This window comes from Mizuhopecten yessoensis, unplaced genomic scaffold (genome assembly GCF_002113885.1).
Source record: "Mizuhopecten yessoensis strain PY_sf001 unplaced genomic scaffold, ASM211388v2 scaffold9049, whole genome shotgun sequence".
Classification (NCBI taxonomy): Eukaryota; Metazoa; Mollusca; class Bivalvia; order Pectinida; family Pectinidae; genus Mizuhopecten; species Mizuhopecten yessoensis.
The window spans coordinates 958,145-976,534 of record NW_018407853.1 but is presented as its reverse complement, the minus strand read 5'-3'; the positions used below and the strand labels follow the sequence as shown (position 1 = coordinate 976,534).

Genomic DNA, 18,390 nt, shown 5'->3' with positions numbered 1-18,390 from the left:
CAGACAGACTGATGTGTTACTGTGTGTCAGACAGACTGACCTGTTACTGTGTGTTAGACAGACTGACGTGTTACTGTGTGTCAATGTTTACTGATAAAAGACTTCTGTAACCTGTCTGTATGGATAGGATGCTAATTATGGACAAATGGATAGACAGATAAAATAACAGAACATTGATTAAGCTTTTCTTTTTTATTTTAGTATCTTCCATTCTTTCAATCAATCAACACTAAATCTTTCATTATTCCTTTATCAGAATTCTTGGTGAGCGAATCCCTGAGTGTATATATGTTCAACTGCAAACAATATACTCTCCACTGTAGAACACTACTAGCTCGTTATATCCTCAGCCAAGCACTGTGAAATACCCTCACTTTCCCTTATTGATCGGGGGATATCGGCAATGCTTGTGTTGTTGGGTATAGACCGCCGCTGCACAACTTCTGAAACAATACCCCGCTTGTATTCCCACCATCGTCGATTAATCTCAAACTGTCGGTGCAGTTGCTTGAACGAGGGCAGGAGACCATTTCGTCTGTCCTTGAGACATTCCAGCTCCTCTCGTTTTGAATGGATACTAAAGCTTGCTGCATTTAGCAACAGGATTTCTGCCTTTTCGGTAGTTACAATGTAACAGTCACTCATGTCTTCACCTACAGAAGAGTAAATAAAAGGGAAGCAAATCTTATCAAAACTTGTGTTAATAACAGAGTGTGATTAATCATAATTAGTGCATTTACTCTTCAAATTAACAGACCCTGAAATAAGCGTCATCTGTAAAATACAGTTTAATTTTTGTGTCGCCTGCAACACAAGGCGTCATATAGGTATATTACTTTGTCGGTGTCGTTGTTTGCATCGTCCAAAACAAGGTTTCCGTGCGATAACTTCAGTTCCCTTTGGTTGATTGAACTCAAACTTGGTACACATATTGCATACCAATATAGCTCGAACAAGTTTGCATTTAAGAAGTTTACGTGCATTTTTAGTGGAGTTATGCCCCTTTTATTGCCAAATAAAGGCATTGTGTAGTAAATGCAACTTTTTTTTATTTTTTGATCAATTCCTTTCAAATTTTGTATAGTTATGCTAGAAGCAATAATGTTCAACATATATTAAGGTGTTTTCTGTCAAGTTTAACTTTCCGCTTTTTGGCATATCTGTTTACGTGATAACTCGAGCCAAAACACTTTTCTTACTAAAAGTGCTGAGCAAGCAACACATCCACTCCTGTGGAATTCTTGTTGTTAGATGTATACAACAGTCAATGCTACTGTTAATATGCTTTCAACTTATAAGAAATGATGATGATATAATTGGTTCATGTCTTGTGTATTTGATGATTTAACATTGAAGCAAATATAATTGCCACAAAATTATTCAGTTCATATGTGGAAGTTAAATTCAATGTAGGACTAGCTATACTACAGTCCTGGACAGTTATTTGTAAAATGAAATGAAAACAAAACAGAAATAAAACAAAAGTTAATTTTGAAACTAAATAGAAAGAAGCAAGATGATACAGTCTATCAGTTATAGGATATTTGTAATTTAGTAAATTTTAACTATTTAAAGTCGACGTTCAAATTTGACATAATTGCAAATAATGACCAAGTTATCAGACTCCATGATAAGCCATTGTCTTTCCAGTTTGGAGACCTGGTTCACATTCTGTTTAAAGAGCATTCTTAACCAATCAAATACTTATTTAATTTTGCAATATTTAGTCTACAAAATAGGAGGTAAATGACCAGAGGATTAATCCCAGCTACAGTGAGAGAATTACAAAGTGATCTTCAACAGCTCTGCCAAAATTAAATTTATCTGACATATCCAGCATTTTATTTAAAAATGTTTCCACAATACATGACCATATGTAACCGAGGTCATTATTTTTGCATTGCCTCTGGCAGGAGTTGAACCTGGGATCCCCCAATTACTAATCTTAAACTTTACTGAATGAGCTGAAGAGAAATTTTCTCTAGCCAATTTCGTAGAAAACGGCTAGTATTTTGTACCAGGGTGTCGACACGTATATGAATTTTAAAAAAGCAGTCATTTGCATAAAGAGATGATGTTGAGGCCATTTGATGTGGTAAAGGGTCCCTTTACTTACCAACACCAAAGTAGTCTCCCTTCTGTAATGTTGTGATGGTGAGGAAGTGTGTGTCGAGTGCTAGCTGCCGCTGCCTCTTCCCGTACGGCTTGTTCATGAAGGTATTCAATGTCTCCTCCGCCTTTTGTGTGCCAGGGAGAGTCAGACATGACCTCCTGTAGGGAGATTTACTACGTACCAAACTGAGTTTCTGAACTACCCGACATCTCCCCTTCAGGATGAAGTAGACCCAGTTTGTAACCTTTCGCTCATTACCAAATATCACCTACAACAGAACAGATTTGTTATGTAAAGGTTTCCAACCTACAACAGTACAGAATAGAATTGTTACAGAGCTGTCAGGATATTTGGCGCACCTAAGCACTTGTAGATTAATCAATCCAATTTTCCAATTTTGTGTTTACACATTCAGAGTGGTCTTTTAGCTTCTAGCTGAACAAAACCCCAAAGCTGTGTTTGTTGATTAATTGGTAAAATTTATCACTTAGATATAGCCATCCATGTTTTCTCTAAAACTAATTTTTGCAGTTCTAGTATAATTCGGTGCATTTTTAGGTCACCTGAACTTTGCTCAAGTGACCTATTCCAATCACTTTCCGTCCGTCGTCGTCCGTCGTGCGTAAACTTTTACATTATCAACTTCTTCTCAAGAACCAGTGGATGGAATTTTTTCAAACTTGGTCAGAATCATCCTTGGTAGATGAGGCTACCAAATTGTAAAATTGGGATTCCTACCCCAACCCTAGGGGCCAGGGCGGGGCCCAAAAGGGGAAATTAACCAATATTTCAAAAATCTTCTTCTCCAGACTCAGAGGTATTACAGTCATTTTCTCTGCATGGATGGAAAGATCATCAGGGGCTTTATTTAAATTGTAAATTTCAGGACCCCCGAGCTATCCGTTCTCCCTTGGGGAGGGGGTAAAGTTTACTATAGTTTATATAGGGAAACAACACTTTTGGGTATATTTTGACAATTTTCTGTTGGAAATTATTTTTACTTGGTCAGAATCATCCTTGGAGGAGGAAGATGGTTTTAAATTGTAAAATTGGGATTCCTACCCCAACCCTAGGGGCCAGGGCGGGGCCCAAAAGGGAAAATTAACCAATATTTCAAAAATCTTCTTCTCCAGACTCAGAGGTATTACAGTCATTTTCTCTGCATGGATGGAAAGATCATCAGGGGCTTTATTTAAATTGTAAATTTCAGGACCCCCGAGCTATCCGTTCTCCCTTGGGGAGGGGGTAAAGTTTACTATAGTTTATATAGGGAAACAACACTTTTGGGTATATTTTGACAATTTTCTGTTGGAAATTATTTTTACTTGGTCAGAATCATCCTTGGAGGAGGAAGATGGTTTTAAATTGTAAAATTGGGATTCCTACCCCAACCCTAGGGGCCAGGGCGGGGCCCAAAAGGGAAAATTAACCAATATTTCAAAAATCTTCTTCTCCAGACTCAGAGGTATTACAGTCATTTTCTCTGCATGGATGGAAAGATCATCAGGGGCTTTATTTAAATTGTAAATTTCAGGACCCCCGAGCTATCCGTTCTCCCTTGGGGAGGGGGTAAAGTTTACTATAGTTTATATAGGGAAACAACACTTTTGGGTATATTTTGACAATTTTCTGTTGGAAATTATTTTTACTTGGTCAGAATCATCCTTGGAGGAGGAAGATGGTTTTAAATTGTAAAATTGGGATTCCTACCCCAACCCTAGGGGCCAGGGCGGGGCCCAAAAGGGAAAATTAACCAATATTTCAAAAATCTTCTTCTCCAGACTCAGAGGTATTACAGTCATTTTCTCTGCATGGATAGAAAGATCAGGGGCTTTATTTAAATTGTAAATTTCAGGACCCCTGAGCTATCCGTTCTCCCTTAGGGACGGGGTAAAGTTTACTATAGTTTATATAGGGAAACAACACTTTTGGGTATATTTTGACAATTTTCTTTTGGAAATTATTCTTACTTGGTGAGAATTATCCTTGAAGGAAGATGAATTTAAATTGTAAAATTGGGATTCCTACCCCAACCCTAGGGGCCAGGGTGGGGCCCCAAAGGGAACATTTACAAATATTTTAAAATTCTTATCCTTTGATGACATGACAAGTATTGTATTTCACTTAGCTGATTTCCACATCACATCTAAACAATAAAATAAAGCTACATGTACCAGTACCTATGATATAACTCAGGTGACCGATAAGGCCCTTGGGCCTCTTGTTTGTATTAAAATTACGAACAATCATAGAAATAACTTTAATGTGCAGAATATTATGATGTGTCGATTATTACAACATGGCTGTACGTAGATTTCCCTAGCTTACAACAGTACAGCAAAGTAGTTGGTAATCATGGTAATATGTTCAACACTCAGGAGAGTTTCAATGATATGTGATATGTACCGAGTTATTGTTGTACTCCTTGGTAAGAGCGACATCAGCTGTCTGACGCAGCTGTTCTTTGGTCCACGCCTTGAAGTATGGTGATGACATAAGGAAGTTGTACCGGTTCTGCCAGCTCTCCTCCCAGTTTTGTCGCAGCACTTTGTTGAACTGGTCCTTGTCCACGCTGAGGAACTCGGAGTCCACTGAAGATGAAACAGAAACTACTGCTGTACCCGAGTCAACACAGCCAAACGTAAGACAGTGTTCTGAGTAAACAAAGTCACCTTTCCTATCTCAACAATTTTTTCGTCAGATTTTCTTCCTTTTCAATAAAAAGCACTTCTTTTAAATTGTCTTACATGATGTATATAATACAGCTCCTTTGTAATATGTTAAATTTCATCTCTCAAAAAATGGCAATATAACTAGATTTAACTATATATAAAGACCATTATATCAAGGGTTACTAAAGACTCAAAGTTATTATGGTGTATGTATACTTAACAGAAATCTGTGTAGGATGTATATGGATGGCAGTGTATGGTGATGTAATGATGTGATGATGATGATGATGATGATGATGATGATGATGTGCGAGTTAGTGTGAGTGTTCTTGATGATTAGGATGATGTGTGTGTGTGTCAGTGTGAGTGTGTCCTTGTGAGTGTCTTTGTCTTATCTGTAATTGCCATAAGTTGTAAAACTTCAGTAAAATAAAGAACTTGAACTTGTACAGATGGCAGTGTATGGTGTGTTTACCTGTACAGTAGTAGTTTATTTTGTGTTTACCTATACTGATAGTAGTGTATGGCATGTTACCTGTACATATGGCAATGTATGGTGTGTTTACCTGTACAGACAGCAATGTATGGTGTGTTTACCTGTACAGATAGCAGTGTATGGTGTGTTTACCTTTACAGATGGCAGTGTGTGGTGTGTTTACCTGTACAGATTGTAGTGTCTGGTGTGTTTACCTGTACAGTAGTAGTTTATGGTGTGATTACCTGTACAGATGGCAGTGTATGGTGTATTTACATGTACAGATGGCAGTGTATGGTGTGTTTACCTGTACAGTAGTAGTTTATTTTGTGTTTACCTGAACAGAGGGCAGTGTATCGTGTGTTTACCTGTACAGATGGCAGTGTGTGGTGTGTTTACCTGTACAGATGGTAGTGTCTGGTGTGTTTACCTGTACAGATGGTAGTGTCTGGTGTGTTTACCTGTACATTAGTAGTTATTGGTGTGTTTACCTTTACTAATGGTAGTGTGTGGTGTGTTTACCTGTACAGACAGCAGTGTATGGTGTGTTTACCTGTACAGACAGCAGTGTACGGTGTGTTTACCTGTACAGACAGCAGTGTATGGTGTGTTTACCTTTACAGACAGCAATGTATGGTGTGTTTACCTGTACAGACAGCAGTGTACGGTGTGTTTACCTGTACAGATGGCAATGTATGGTGTGTTTACCTGTACAGATAGCAGTGTATGGTGTGTTTACCTTTACAGATGGCAGTGTGTGGTGTGTTTACCTGTACAGATTGTAGTGTCTGGTGTGTTTACCTGTACAGTAGTAGTTTATGGTGTGATTACCTGTACAGATGGCAGTGTATGGTGTATTTACATGTACAGATGGCAGTGTATGGTGTGTTTACCTGTACAGTAGTAGTTTATTTTGTGTTTACCTGAACAGAGGGCAGTGTATCGTGTGTTTACCTGTACAGATGGCAGTGTGTGGTGTGTTTACCTGTACAGATGGTAGTGTCTGGTGTGTTTACCTGTACAGATGGTAGTGTCTGGTGTGTTTACCTGTACATTAGTAGTTATTGGTGTGTTTACCTTTACTGATGGTAGTGTGTGGTGTGTTTACCTGTACAGACAGCAGTGTATGGTGTGTTTACCTGTACAGACAGCAGTGTACGGTGTGTTTACCTGTACAGACAGCAGTGTATGGTGTGTTTACCTGTACAGACAGCAGTGTATGGTGTGTTTACCTGTACAGACAGCAGTGTATGGTGTGTTTACCTGTACAGACAGCAGTGTATGGTGTGTTTACCTGTACAGACAGCAGTGTATGGTGTGTTTACCTGTACAGACAGCAGTGTATGGTGTGTTTACCTGTACAGACAGCAGTGTATGGTGTGTTTACCTGTACAGACAGCAGTGTATGGTGTGTTTACCTGTACAGACAGCAGTGTATGGTGTGTTTACCTGTACAGACAGCAGTGTATGGTGTGTTTACCTGTACAGACAGCAGTGTATGGTGTGTTTACCTGTACAGACAGCAGTGTATGGTGTGTTTACCTGTACAGACAGCAGTGTATGGTGTGTTTACCTGTACAGATGGCAGTGTATGGTGTGTTTACCTGTACAGATGGCAGTGTATGGTGTGTTTACCTTTACAGACAGCAGTGTATGGTGTGTTTACCTGTACAGACAGCAGTGTATGGTGTGTTTACCTGTACAGACAGCAGTGTATGGTGTGTTTACCTGTACAGACAGCAGTGTATGGTGTGTTTACCTGTACAGACAGCAGTGTATGGTGTGTTTACCTGTACAGACAGCAGTGTATGGTGTGTTTACCTGTACAGACAGCAGTGTATGGTGTGTTTACCTGTACAGACAGCAGTGTATGGTGTGTTTACCTGTACAGACAGCAGTGTATGGTGTGTTTACCTGTACAGACAGCAGTGTATGGTGTGTTTACCTGTACAGACAGCAGTGTATGGTGTGTTTACCTGTACAGACAGCAGTGTATGGTGTGTTTACCTGTACAGACAGCAGTGTATGGTGTGTTTACCTGTACAGACAGCAGTGTATGGTGTGTTTACCTGTACAGACAGCAGTGTATGGTGTGTTTACCTGTACAGACAGCAGTGTATGGTGTGTTTACCTGTACAGACAGCAGTGTATGGTGTGTTTACCTGTACAGACAGCAGTGTATGGTGTGTTTACCTGTACAGACAGCAGTGTATGGTGTGTTTACCTGTACAGACAGCAGTGTATGGTGTGTTTACCTGTACAGATGGCAGTGTATGGTGTGTTTACCTTTACAGACAGCAGTGTATGGTGTGTTTACCTGTACAGATGGCAGTGTATGGTGTGTTTACCTTTACAGACAGCAGTGTATGGTGTGTTTACCTGTACAGACAGCAGTGTATGGTGTGTTTACCTGTACAGACAGCAGTGTATGGTGTGTTTACCTGTACAGACAGCAGTGTATGGTGTGTTTACCTGTACAGACAGCAGTGTATGGTGTGTTTACCTGTACAGACAGCAGTGTATGGTGTGTTTACCTGTACAGACAGCAGTGTATGGTGTGTTTACCTGTACAGACAGCAGTGTATGGTGTGTTTACCTGTACAGACAGCAGTGTATGGTGTGTTTACCTGTACAGACAGCAGTGTATGGTGTGTTTACCTGTACAGACAGCAGTGTATGGTGTGTTTACCTGTACAGACAGCAGTGTATGGTGTGTTTACCTGTACAGACAGCAGTGTATGGTGTGTTTACCTGTACAGACAGCAGTGTATGGTGTGTTTACCTGTACAGACAGCAGTGTATGGTGTGTTTACCTGTACAGACAGCAGTGTATGGTGTGTTTACCTGTACAGACAGCAGTGTATGGTGTGTTTACCTGTACAGACAGCAGTGTATGGTGTGTTTACCTGTACAGACAGCAGTGTATGGTGTGTTTACCTGTACAGACAGCAGTGTATGGTGTGTTTACCTGTACAGACAGCAGTGTATGGTGTGTTTACCTGTACAGACAGCAGTGTATGGTGTGTTTACCTGTACAGACAGCAGTGTATGGTGTGTTTACCTGTACAGACAGCAGTGTATGGTGTGTTTACCTGTACAGACAGCAGTGTATGGTGTGTTTACCTGTACAGACAGCAGTGTATGGTGTGTTTACCTGTACAGACAGCAGTGTATGGTGTGTTTACCTGTACAGACAGCAGTGTATGGTGTGTTTACCTGTACAGACAGCAGTGTATGGTGTGTTTACCTGTACAGACAGCAGTGTATGGTGTGTTTACCTGTACAGACAGCAGTGTATGGTGTGTTTACCTGTACAGACAGCAGTGTATGGTGTGTTTACCTGTACAGACAGCAGTGTATGGTGTGTTTACCTGTACAGACAGCAGTGTATGGTGTGTTTACCTGTACAGACAGCAGTGTATGGTGTGTTTACCTGTACAGACAGCAGTGTATGGTGTGTTTACCTGTACAGACAGCAGTGTATGGTGTGTTTACCTGTACAGACAGCAGTGTATGGTGTGTTTACCTGTACAGACAGCAGTGTATGGTGTGTTTACCTGTACAGACAGCAGTGTATGGTGTGTTTACCTGTACAGACAGCAGTGTATGGTGTGTTTACCTGTACAGACAGCAGTGTATGGTGTGTTTACCTGTACAGACAGCAGTGTATGGTGTGTTTACCTGTACAGACAGCAGTGTATGGTGTGTTTACCTGTACAGACAGCAGTGTATGGTGTGTTTACCTGTACAGACAGCAGTGTATGGTGTGTTTACCTGTACAGATGGCAGTGTATGGTGTGTTTACCTGTACAGATGGCAGTGTATGGTGTGTTTACCTTTACAGACAGCAGTGTATGGTGTGTTTACCTGTACAGACAGCAGTGTATGGTGTGTTTACCTGTACAGACAGCAGTGTATGGTGTGTTTACCTGTACAGACAGCAGTGTATGGTGTGTTTACCTGTACAGACAGCAGTGTATGGTGTGTTTACCTGTACAGACAGCAGTGTATGGTGTGTTTACCTGTACAGACAGCAGTGTATGGTGTGTTTACCTGTACAGACAGCAGTGTATGGTGTGTTTACCTGTACAGACAGCAGTGTATGGTGTGTTTACCTGTACAGACAGCAGTGTATGGTGTGTTTACCTGTACAGACAGCAGTGTATGGTGTGTTTACCTGTACAGACAGCAGTGTATGGTGTGTTTACCTGTACAGACAGCAGTGTATGGTGTGTTTACCTGTACAGACAGCAGTGTATGGTGTGTTTACCTGTACAGACAGCAGTGTATGGTGTGTTTACCTGTACAGACAGCAGTGTATGGTGTGTTTACCTGTACAGACAGCAGTGTATGGTGTGTTTACCTGTACAGATGGCAGTGTATGGTGTGTTTACCTGTACAGATGGCAGTGTATGGTGTGTTTACCTGTACAGATGGCAGTGTATGGTGTGTTTACCTTTACAGATGTCATTATAATGGTGTGTTTACATGTACATATGACAGTGTATGGTGTGTTTACCTGTACAGACAGCAGTGTATGGTGTGTTTACTTGTACAGACACAAGTGTATGGTGTGTTTACCTGTACAGATGGCAGTGTATGGTGTGTTTACCTGTACAGACATCAGTGTATGGTGTGTTTACCTGTACATACAGCAGTGTATGGTGTGTTTACCTGTACAGACAGCAGTGTATGGTGTGTTTACCTTTACAGGCGGCAGAATAAGTCCTTGAGATGTTTCGGATCAGAGCCAGTTCTCCAAATGTAGAACCCATCTCTATATCCCTTAAGTGCTGGATTACCTTTATCCCTGTTATACAAACAGAATTTTCTCAATTGATCATCTGTTTGAAATTGATCTGTGTGTTGAAATAATTTCTTTTTTAAAACGTTTCCTCAGGGAACTTAATTAAGAACAAACATATACTTTTTGAGTGATCTATTAGTTTATCTTCAAGGGATTCAGGCATCATATTTAATTTTTCTATATTAAAAAGTCTTGATGTCTATATTTAGGCAAAATTCATGTCCATTTCAGGTTTAATTCTCAGGTCATACTTTTTTGCCTGAATTTAACATGAAGAAATTTCTTATGTTGACTTCAGTCAAATTCATGTAAATAAATTACCTATGATTTTAAATTAAATTTTATTTATTCCTTCATTATAAGCTTATCAGTACAGTTGGGTCCAATTTAACATAGATTTATAGATGACACAAGTTCAGATTGAGACATTTTCTTCACACTACAACTGGGGTAGCATGAGTGCCTTTTTTTCCCTTGCTCCCACCTGTCTTAGGATCCACCTCTGTGCGATGGATGGAGACTGTCCCCGACACCACAAAGTACATACGGGACCCCATGTCACCCTGGCGGATGATGATACGGCCAGTCTCATGCATATCATACCAAACAAATCTGGCTAGCTCCTCTTTCACCTTCCTCGAGTACTTGGCAAAAAGTGGTAGGCGACACATCACCTCCTGTCAAAAACAATCATCAAAATTTGGAAATCAACATCCCTTTTTCATAATCTTAATCAAAGTATAAAAGATTTAATGTACATATCAAAGGTGTTACAGCATTTCAAGATCGACTAGTGCCTCTTTCGTAGCTTGACAAAGGGACCAGTCGGTCTTGAAGCTTTGCGACATATTTAATACTTACATTGTTTGTGTATAAAGTAAAACCTTTATATTAAATGGGCGGACTGAACCAGATAGATGTAGTAACATTTAATGCCCTGTGCCACTGTGGCCAAGCTTTTAAAACCTTTTTTATTTTGATTAAGATTATGAAACTTAGATAATACATATTTCCAAACTAATGAATCTTGTTGAAGATATCTTTGCATTTAGTTCAGTTGTGGACTATACTGCAGGAAACTTCACATAATTATGTGCCTTGTTGAGTTCAGCCTGTTTTATGTCATTTTCACCTTTGACCTTGACCTCAGTAACCTTGGTTAATTTTCTGAGTTTAGAACAGTCCTGGATCAAGTACTGCAGATAGGTTCAAATCAATTATTGCAGATAGGGTCAAATCAAGTATTGCAGAAAGGGTCAAATCAAATATTGCAAATAGGATCAAGTAATTTCATACGCCCATGTGCCTTTATTAGAACAGCTTTGTTTCACAAGGTTTTTGTGCCCTTTATCATTGACCTTGACCTCTGTGACCTTGGTTAATAAGGTTTATCGTTTAGGTCAGTTATGTACAAAGTACTGCACCTATGTAAGTTATGGACCAGATACTGCACCAAGGGTCATGTTACTTTACATACTTAGGCACCTTTATGAGGACAGCATATCTTGCAAAATCACATATTTGTATGTGACATACAATGTAAAGAATATATATATGTTATCCAGAATGACATCCATTTCACTTGTTGAAATACAATATATTTCATGAAATTGTTTATTTTTAAATGAAATTTATATTTTGTAGGTTCCATGATAACGACTTAGTTTGCATGTGCACATGGAGAAGAAAAGAAATTAGAACTTATAAAAACAGATACCTGTGACCTGAACACTCTTTGCAATGGGTCTGGGGTTACAAAAGGCATACAATGCCTATGACAATATTATTCGTTCATTCTTCAAACAAGGAGATGACCACATGGTCACAACATGTTAACATTGTTTAAAAGTGTGTATTGTCTAAAAGTTTGAAGGAAAACACAAATGTATGATAAGGTATGATATGAAAAATATTTCTTAATTTAATCATCCTGACATGTTTTTACGAGAATTTAACTTTCATTTTCAACAAGGTTCAACTGTAAACAGATGGGCTCCATACTCACAGTTAACACTCTGATGTCTGCCTCTGTGCGGATCCGTGGCACCTTCTGGAGTGCATTCCTGGAGCGCTCAGACAGGTGCCCATACGTAGTGGTGGCAGAACTGTAGTAGGAGGGGTCAAAGGCCATTAACACTCCTGTTTTCTTTTTCTTGCGCTTGACATCACTGCGCATGTTTTGCTGCACCGTCTTCACAGTAGTTCTCAGAATCAGCATAACACTCATGATCATTCGTACCAATATCCGGAAACGTCTCAAGGCCACTTTCTGTTAACATGAATTTGTTTACAATTATCCTTAATACATTACAGTATTATATCAACTTTTTTAATCATTGAGAAATCTGAATTCTTATTTGAGGATTTAAATAATTGCATCTGTTATTGCATTTGCTTTTTTAAAACTAGATAGATACCCTCTGTAAAGAATATAACCTGATCAACACACATGTTGACTTCATGATTTCCCACCTTGTGTATCTGTATAACGACTGACCCCTTTGTAATGACTTACCCCTTTGGGAGTGCTCCTTTCTACTGTATTATAAAAAATGACCCCCATGTAATGCCTTACCCCTTTGGGAGTGCCCCTTTCTATTCTATAATGACTGATACCTATGTAATGCCTTACCCCTTTGGGAGTGCCTCTTTCTACTTTGTAATGACTAACCCTTATATGTAATACCTTATCCCTTTTGGAGTGCCTCTTTCTACTGTATAATGACTGACCCCTATGTAATGCCTTACCCCTTTTGGAGTGCCTCTTTCTACTGTTTAAGGACTGACCCCTACATGTAATGCCTTACCTCTTTGGGAGTGCCTCTTTCTACTGTATAATGACTGACCCCTATGTAATGCCTTACCCCTTTTGGAGTGCCCCTTTCTACTGTATAATGACTGATCCTTATGCAATACCTTACCGCTTTGGGAGTGCCCCTTTCTACTGTATAATGACTGACCCCTTTGTAATGCCTTACCCCTTTGGGAGTGCCCCTTTTCTACTGTATAAAGACTGACCACTTTATAATGCCTTATCCCTTTAGGAGTGCCCCTTCCTGGTTTATAAAACTGACCCATTTAGGAGTGCCTCTTTCTACTGTATAATGATTGATCCTTATGTAATGCCTTAACCCTTTGGAAGTGCCCATTTCTGATGTATAATGACTGGCCCCTCTGTAATGCCTTACCCCTTTGGGAGTGCCCCTTTCAGCTGTGTTAAGACTGTCCCCTAGGTAATGCCTTACCCCTTTAAAGTGCCCCTTTCTACTGTATTAAGACTGTCCCCTATGAAATGCCTAACCTCTTTGGTAGTGCCCCTTTCAGCTGTGTTATAACTGACCCCTATGCAATGCCTTACACCTTCAGGAGTGCCCATTTCTACTGTTTAATGACTGACCCCTATGTAATGCCTTAACCCTTTGGTAGTGCCCCTTTCTGCTGTTAAATGACTGTCCCCGATATGTAATGCCTAAACCCCTGTGGTAGTGCCTCTTTCTACTGTATAATTACTGACCCTCTGAAATGCCTTACACTTTTGTGAGTACCCCTTTCTAGTGTATATAGACTGTCCCCAATGTGATGCCTTACCCCTTTGGGAGTGCCCCTTTAAGCTGTTTAATGACTGTCCCTATTCTTAATGCCTTATCCCTTTGTTAATGCCACTTTCAGCTGTGTTATGACTGACCCCTCTGTAATGCCTTACCCCTTTGGGAGTGCCCATTTCTAGTGTATTTTGAATGTCCCCTATGTAATGCCTTATCCCTTTGGGAGTGCCCCTTAAAGCTGTATAATAACTGATCCCTATGTAGTGCATTACCCCTTTGGGAGTGCCCCTTTCTACTGTATAATAACTGATCCCTATGCAGTGCATTACCCCTTTGGAAGTGCCCTTTCTACTGTATAATGACTGGCCCCTTTCTACTGTATAATGACTGCCCATTTTGGCTGTATAATGACTGGCCCCTCTGTAATGCCTTACCCCTTTGGGACTGACCCTTTTTACTGTATAATGACTGACCCCTCTGTAATGCCTTAACCCTTAGGGAGTGCCCCTTTCTACTGTATAATGACTGGCCCCTATGTAATGTCATACTCCTTTGGGAGTGCCCCTTTCTACTGTATAATGACTGACCCCTGTGTAATACCTTACCCCTTTGGGAGTGCCCCTTTCTACTGTATAATGACCGAACCCTCTGTAATATCTAGCCCCTATGGGAGTGCCCCTTTCTACTGTATAATGACTGAGCCCTTTGTAGTGTCTTACCCCTTTGGGAGTGCCCCTCTCTGGAGTGAATTGTTTGCTACTGTCACTACTGTTGGTAGACCGTTTGTGCGCAGACCTTGATAATACTAGTTGCCTTCTGGAGAAGCAGGAAGATTTCTAGAAAAGAATGCATTCTCAATTAAATTAAAAAAAGAAGAAAAAACAAAAGTAAAAGAAGAAATTCTAGGCATATTTTCATAAAGTTTACAGCCATTCTGGACAAATATAACTTCATTAGAACTAACTGAGAGAAAGAAATAAAAACTTGTCATTAATTATTGCCAGTTCAGATTCTTATAACACAGTGATTGTCAAGACAGTGACACTTGTCTAAACTAGCCACATCAGTAAAACATGTCTAAACTGTCACAAGGATGATATGTCTGATCCTGAACCACAGTGATAGCCATCTAAACCAGACACTATAGTGAGACCTGCGTAAGCAAGACACCACAGGACACAAGTTATGCCTGTATGAGCCAAACACTTGAGTGACATCTGTCTAAACAGGACATTACAGTGATACCTCTCTAAACTGGATATAGTATAGAGAGGTGTTTCTTTAGTAAAAGCTTTTTTTTTTTATTACAGAAGTTCAATTTTGTTATGCTTAGATTCAATGGGAACTTGTTGGTTGATAGAGGTTTTCTAATTATTAATAAATCAGTTTAGACAGGTCTCTTTCTTCTATATGACAACACTACTTCTGTAAAACAAATTGTTTACTGAAATCTTAATAATATAGATTCAGGGCATCTGGAAAAAAACATATATCTTCATTAATGGGAACTTAGGTGTGGATTAAAATATGAGTTTTACCGCACGGCTGAGACCAGTCGTCACTGCAAGAGCCAAGCCAGATTTTGACATGTCGAATCGACGACTGGAAACTCGTGTGACTGAATGGTTACAGTTCTTGGTAACAATGCATGGCAAGGGCTTCAGTCCAACTGTCGGGCCTTTTGGAGGCGAAGTGGTAACCCCAACGGATGGATTTTGAATAGTTTCTGTTCCAATAATTACTGATGTTCCACTGCTTGTACCAGACGATAATACCCCAGCATCAATTTTAAAATATGGAACTTCTTTTTCCCAATTTCTTATTGTTCTTTTTCTCTTTCGAAAATTTGCTGGGAAAATATTTAACAGCTTTGAATCTTTTTGTAAAGTTCTTTTTGCAGGAAATGTTGGACCGTTTGTGCTTTTTCGTACAGGTAAATAGCTTTGGCGTTTGTTAGCTCTGTAATCAATGGTAGGGGTCTTCAAGTTCAGAAACTTCATCTCTGCTCTTGTTCTTTCATTGATTTTTGTGTTGATTTTAGTTTCCTGATAAAGATCCTGCCATTCACTTGCTACACCATCTTGTATCAGAGACATGGCATCACTACATACACTGGCCATCAGGGAACTTCGGTTATTTCTGTTGTCACCATAGATGAGAGAGGCACTGTCTCTGTAACGCTTCCTCGAGTCTGACCGTTTCTCAGATGTGAGCCGGCTACTCTGGCATCTCTCTGGTGTTTGTCGACTCCTCTCTCTACTCTTACATCGACTCTGATTGGGAGAGTGCCTACCCATTCTGCTGGGAGGGATATCATGTGTAAATTGACCCACTTCTGTCATCTTGTTATCTGTTTCTGAAGTTGTTAAAACTATAAATAAATTCAAATGGGATTATTCTTATTTGCAAATTGCAACTTCTTGGCTAATGTTGTAAATTTTAACATATTTAAATATAAATTAAACCATTAGCCTTGATTAGGACAGAAATATGATAATGAATATGAAAATATAAAGTCTGATATATGATACGAGCCTCAATAATCAATTGCATATATATGTCACAAAATGTGCTTTCTGTACAAATATATATTCTGATTTTTTTACGACACATGTTTAATGTGTGTTATACCATATAACAGGCTTATCTGATGCCTGGGATAAATCATGTGTGCACTTAACTTAACTACTACAGTGGTTACGGCAGTAGCGGATCACTTTGCATAAAATTGCTACACATGATTTAAGTAATTATATTGCAATTGTTGGAAGCAATTAAAATCTGACTGAACTTTCAACTATAGTTTAAAGGCAAATTCAATGCTGAAGTGGTTGGTTGGAGAGTAGGGTTTAAGCTTATTTAGTTTTAAGAAATACCATTCTTTGCTTGCTCTGGCATGGGTTTAAGTTTTGTTCCTTTCTTAGGTGCTTGGCTATGGCCTGCACGCCAGTCTATCTTCTTGAAAACGGCCCCGTATCTGTCCTGCAGACGAACAATTCCCGCGGCCTTGGTTTCCGATACCCATTCCGCGATCCTTTCATTAGCCCTGCGTTTTGCTTCATTGAAAGAAAGCTTTTCCAACGGCATGCTTTACTGATATATTCTGCTACACCATTATATTGAAATGACCATTTGCGGTGAGGCGTAATCGTGGAGGCATCTTCGTGGCAACGCGAGCACATAAACACGTGGTTAACCTCTGATTGTTGTTTACGTTTGAGTTCAAAGGTTAAACTGCGTGCGCTCACACACTTTGATTTCCGGTAAAATAAAATAACACGAGGTTTACAACTCTTGCTACCAAACGTCATTTCTTGCATGATTTCAGACAAGTATATTACACGGTAAGTATTTATAACATGCTATTGTGAAAGTCCCATCATCTGTCCGAATTGGTCATTTTAATTACTGCAGATGAGCCCATAAGTTGGGGGTAAAAGTCTCGGTGAAGGTCAAGTCTGGATACAAGTAACGTTAACCGTTATCGTCGATAACGTTTCTTTGATGTCCTATCGGTTAAAATTACCAATGTACGATTGGTGCTAGGTACTTTCGGTAATGTTTACAAAAACAGCGGAGAAATAGGTTATATGAGACGTTTTAGGGGTTTACTTCGCTATTCGGTAACATGCAATGCAATTAGTGTGGGGGAGAGGGGCATTTTACGGAGTGTTTAGTTAAACTCGTGTTCAGACGCTCAAGTTTCCGACCCTGTCAAACATGTTAGCTTAACTTCACATTTTGATTGGAGCCTATGCCGTAGCGAGTGTGAGTGATGGTATTCTGCACGAGTATGAACAATATACATATATATACATATATACAACTGATCACTGGTCAATATAATGATGCAACAGTTGCATACCTGTCATCATCGATATATGACTAACATCTTCAGTGCCCACTCTGAATCATGTTAGGCAAACATGAAACATGTCAACCTCCCCAATATCATCCCTCTCACTGACTGACGGTCACCCACTTCCAAGTTCTTCAACAATTAGCACCAGACATCTATCTGTCAAAATGTCAAAGTCTGGTGTTTGGGCTACTCAAACAATGTTAGAGGTTTAACACGGCTAGATACTGTTGACAGTATTTGTGTGTTCTATTCCGTAATATACTATATATTTGTGTCTGTGGCATACATATGGGATCTATATTACATGTATATTTTTATTAAGCGATAGGCAAAAATGCCTTTGTGCATTACATAATAACAATCCACATAGGTGGTACAGGTGGAGTGGAACATGAACATGGACAATGAAAAATATTTGTAATTGGTATAATACACATACATGCACCGTGAGTAGACATCGTTGTCATGAACTGTGAACCATTTAATTGAGTTTTTCAAGCTGATTTAGTTCCGCCCGCATTTCGGGAGGAAACTGCATCAAAGAATTAGTGCTTCGGAAATGAGAGGTCGCAGTCGGCAAAATCATATCCGATAGAAAAAAGGCCGACCAGCGGTCTCTCATGTTATAGGAGTAGTGTTGGGACCAGAGGAAATTTAACTTGGGCTACCAAAATGTATGTCATGCTGAATTTAACATACAATTACATATTATTATTATTGAACCTACTTAGCAGTATTTAGCTTGAACTTGTATGAAGTATGAAACACAAGACACTAATGCTACGGGGGCCGAACGTATAAAGACATGGGTTTTGTAAGTGTATGGATCATATGTAAACTACATATTTCTTTGCAAGCCATTCTCATATGGCCAGCCTGCAGGCAGCCCCTGTCGAAGAGTGGATCTATCCATAGA

General features: G+C 39.7%; 1 protein-coding gene across 2 annotated transcripts; it reads right to left on the bottom strand.

The window, feature by feature from the left end:
• Positions 1–23: 23 nt before the first annotated feature.
• Positions 24–16,954, bottom strand: LOC110457241. Of its 2 annotated transcripts, none has more exons than XM_021508423.1 (9): positions 16,489–16,954; positions 15,151–15,983; positions 14,332–14,448; positions 12,073–12,336; positions 10,552–10,744; positions 9,966–10,070; positions 4,520–4,704; positions 2,117–2,381; positions 24–653 (listed from the first exon to the last, which is right to left on the bottom strand). In XM_021508423.1, exons 1-9 carry the CDS (start codon positions 16,697–16,699, stop codon positions 331–333), a joined length of 2,496 nt encoding a protein of 831 aa, XP_021364098.1. In that variant the 5' UTR covers positions 16,700–16,954; the 3' UTR covers positions 24–330. The 2 variants fall into 2 exon arrangements, with proteins under 2 accessions (XP_021364098.1, XP_021364099.1); XM_021508424.1 differs by having other exon boundaries at positions 15,151–15,968.
• Positions 16,955–18,390: the final 1,436 nt, after the last annotated feature.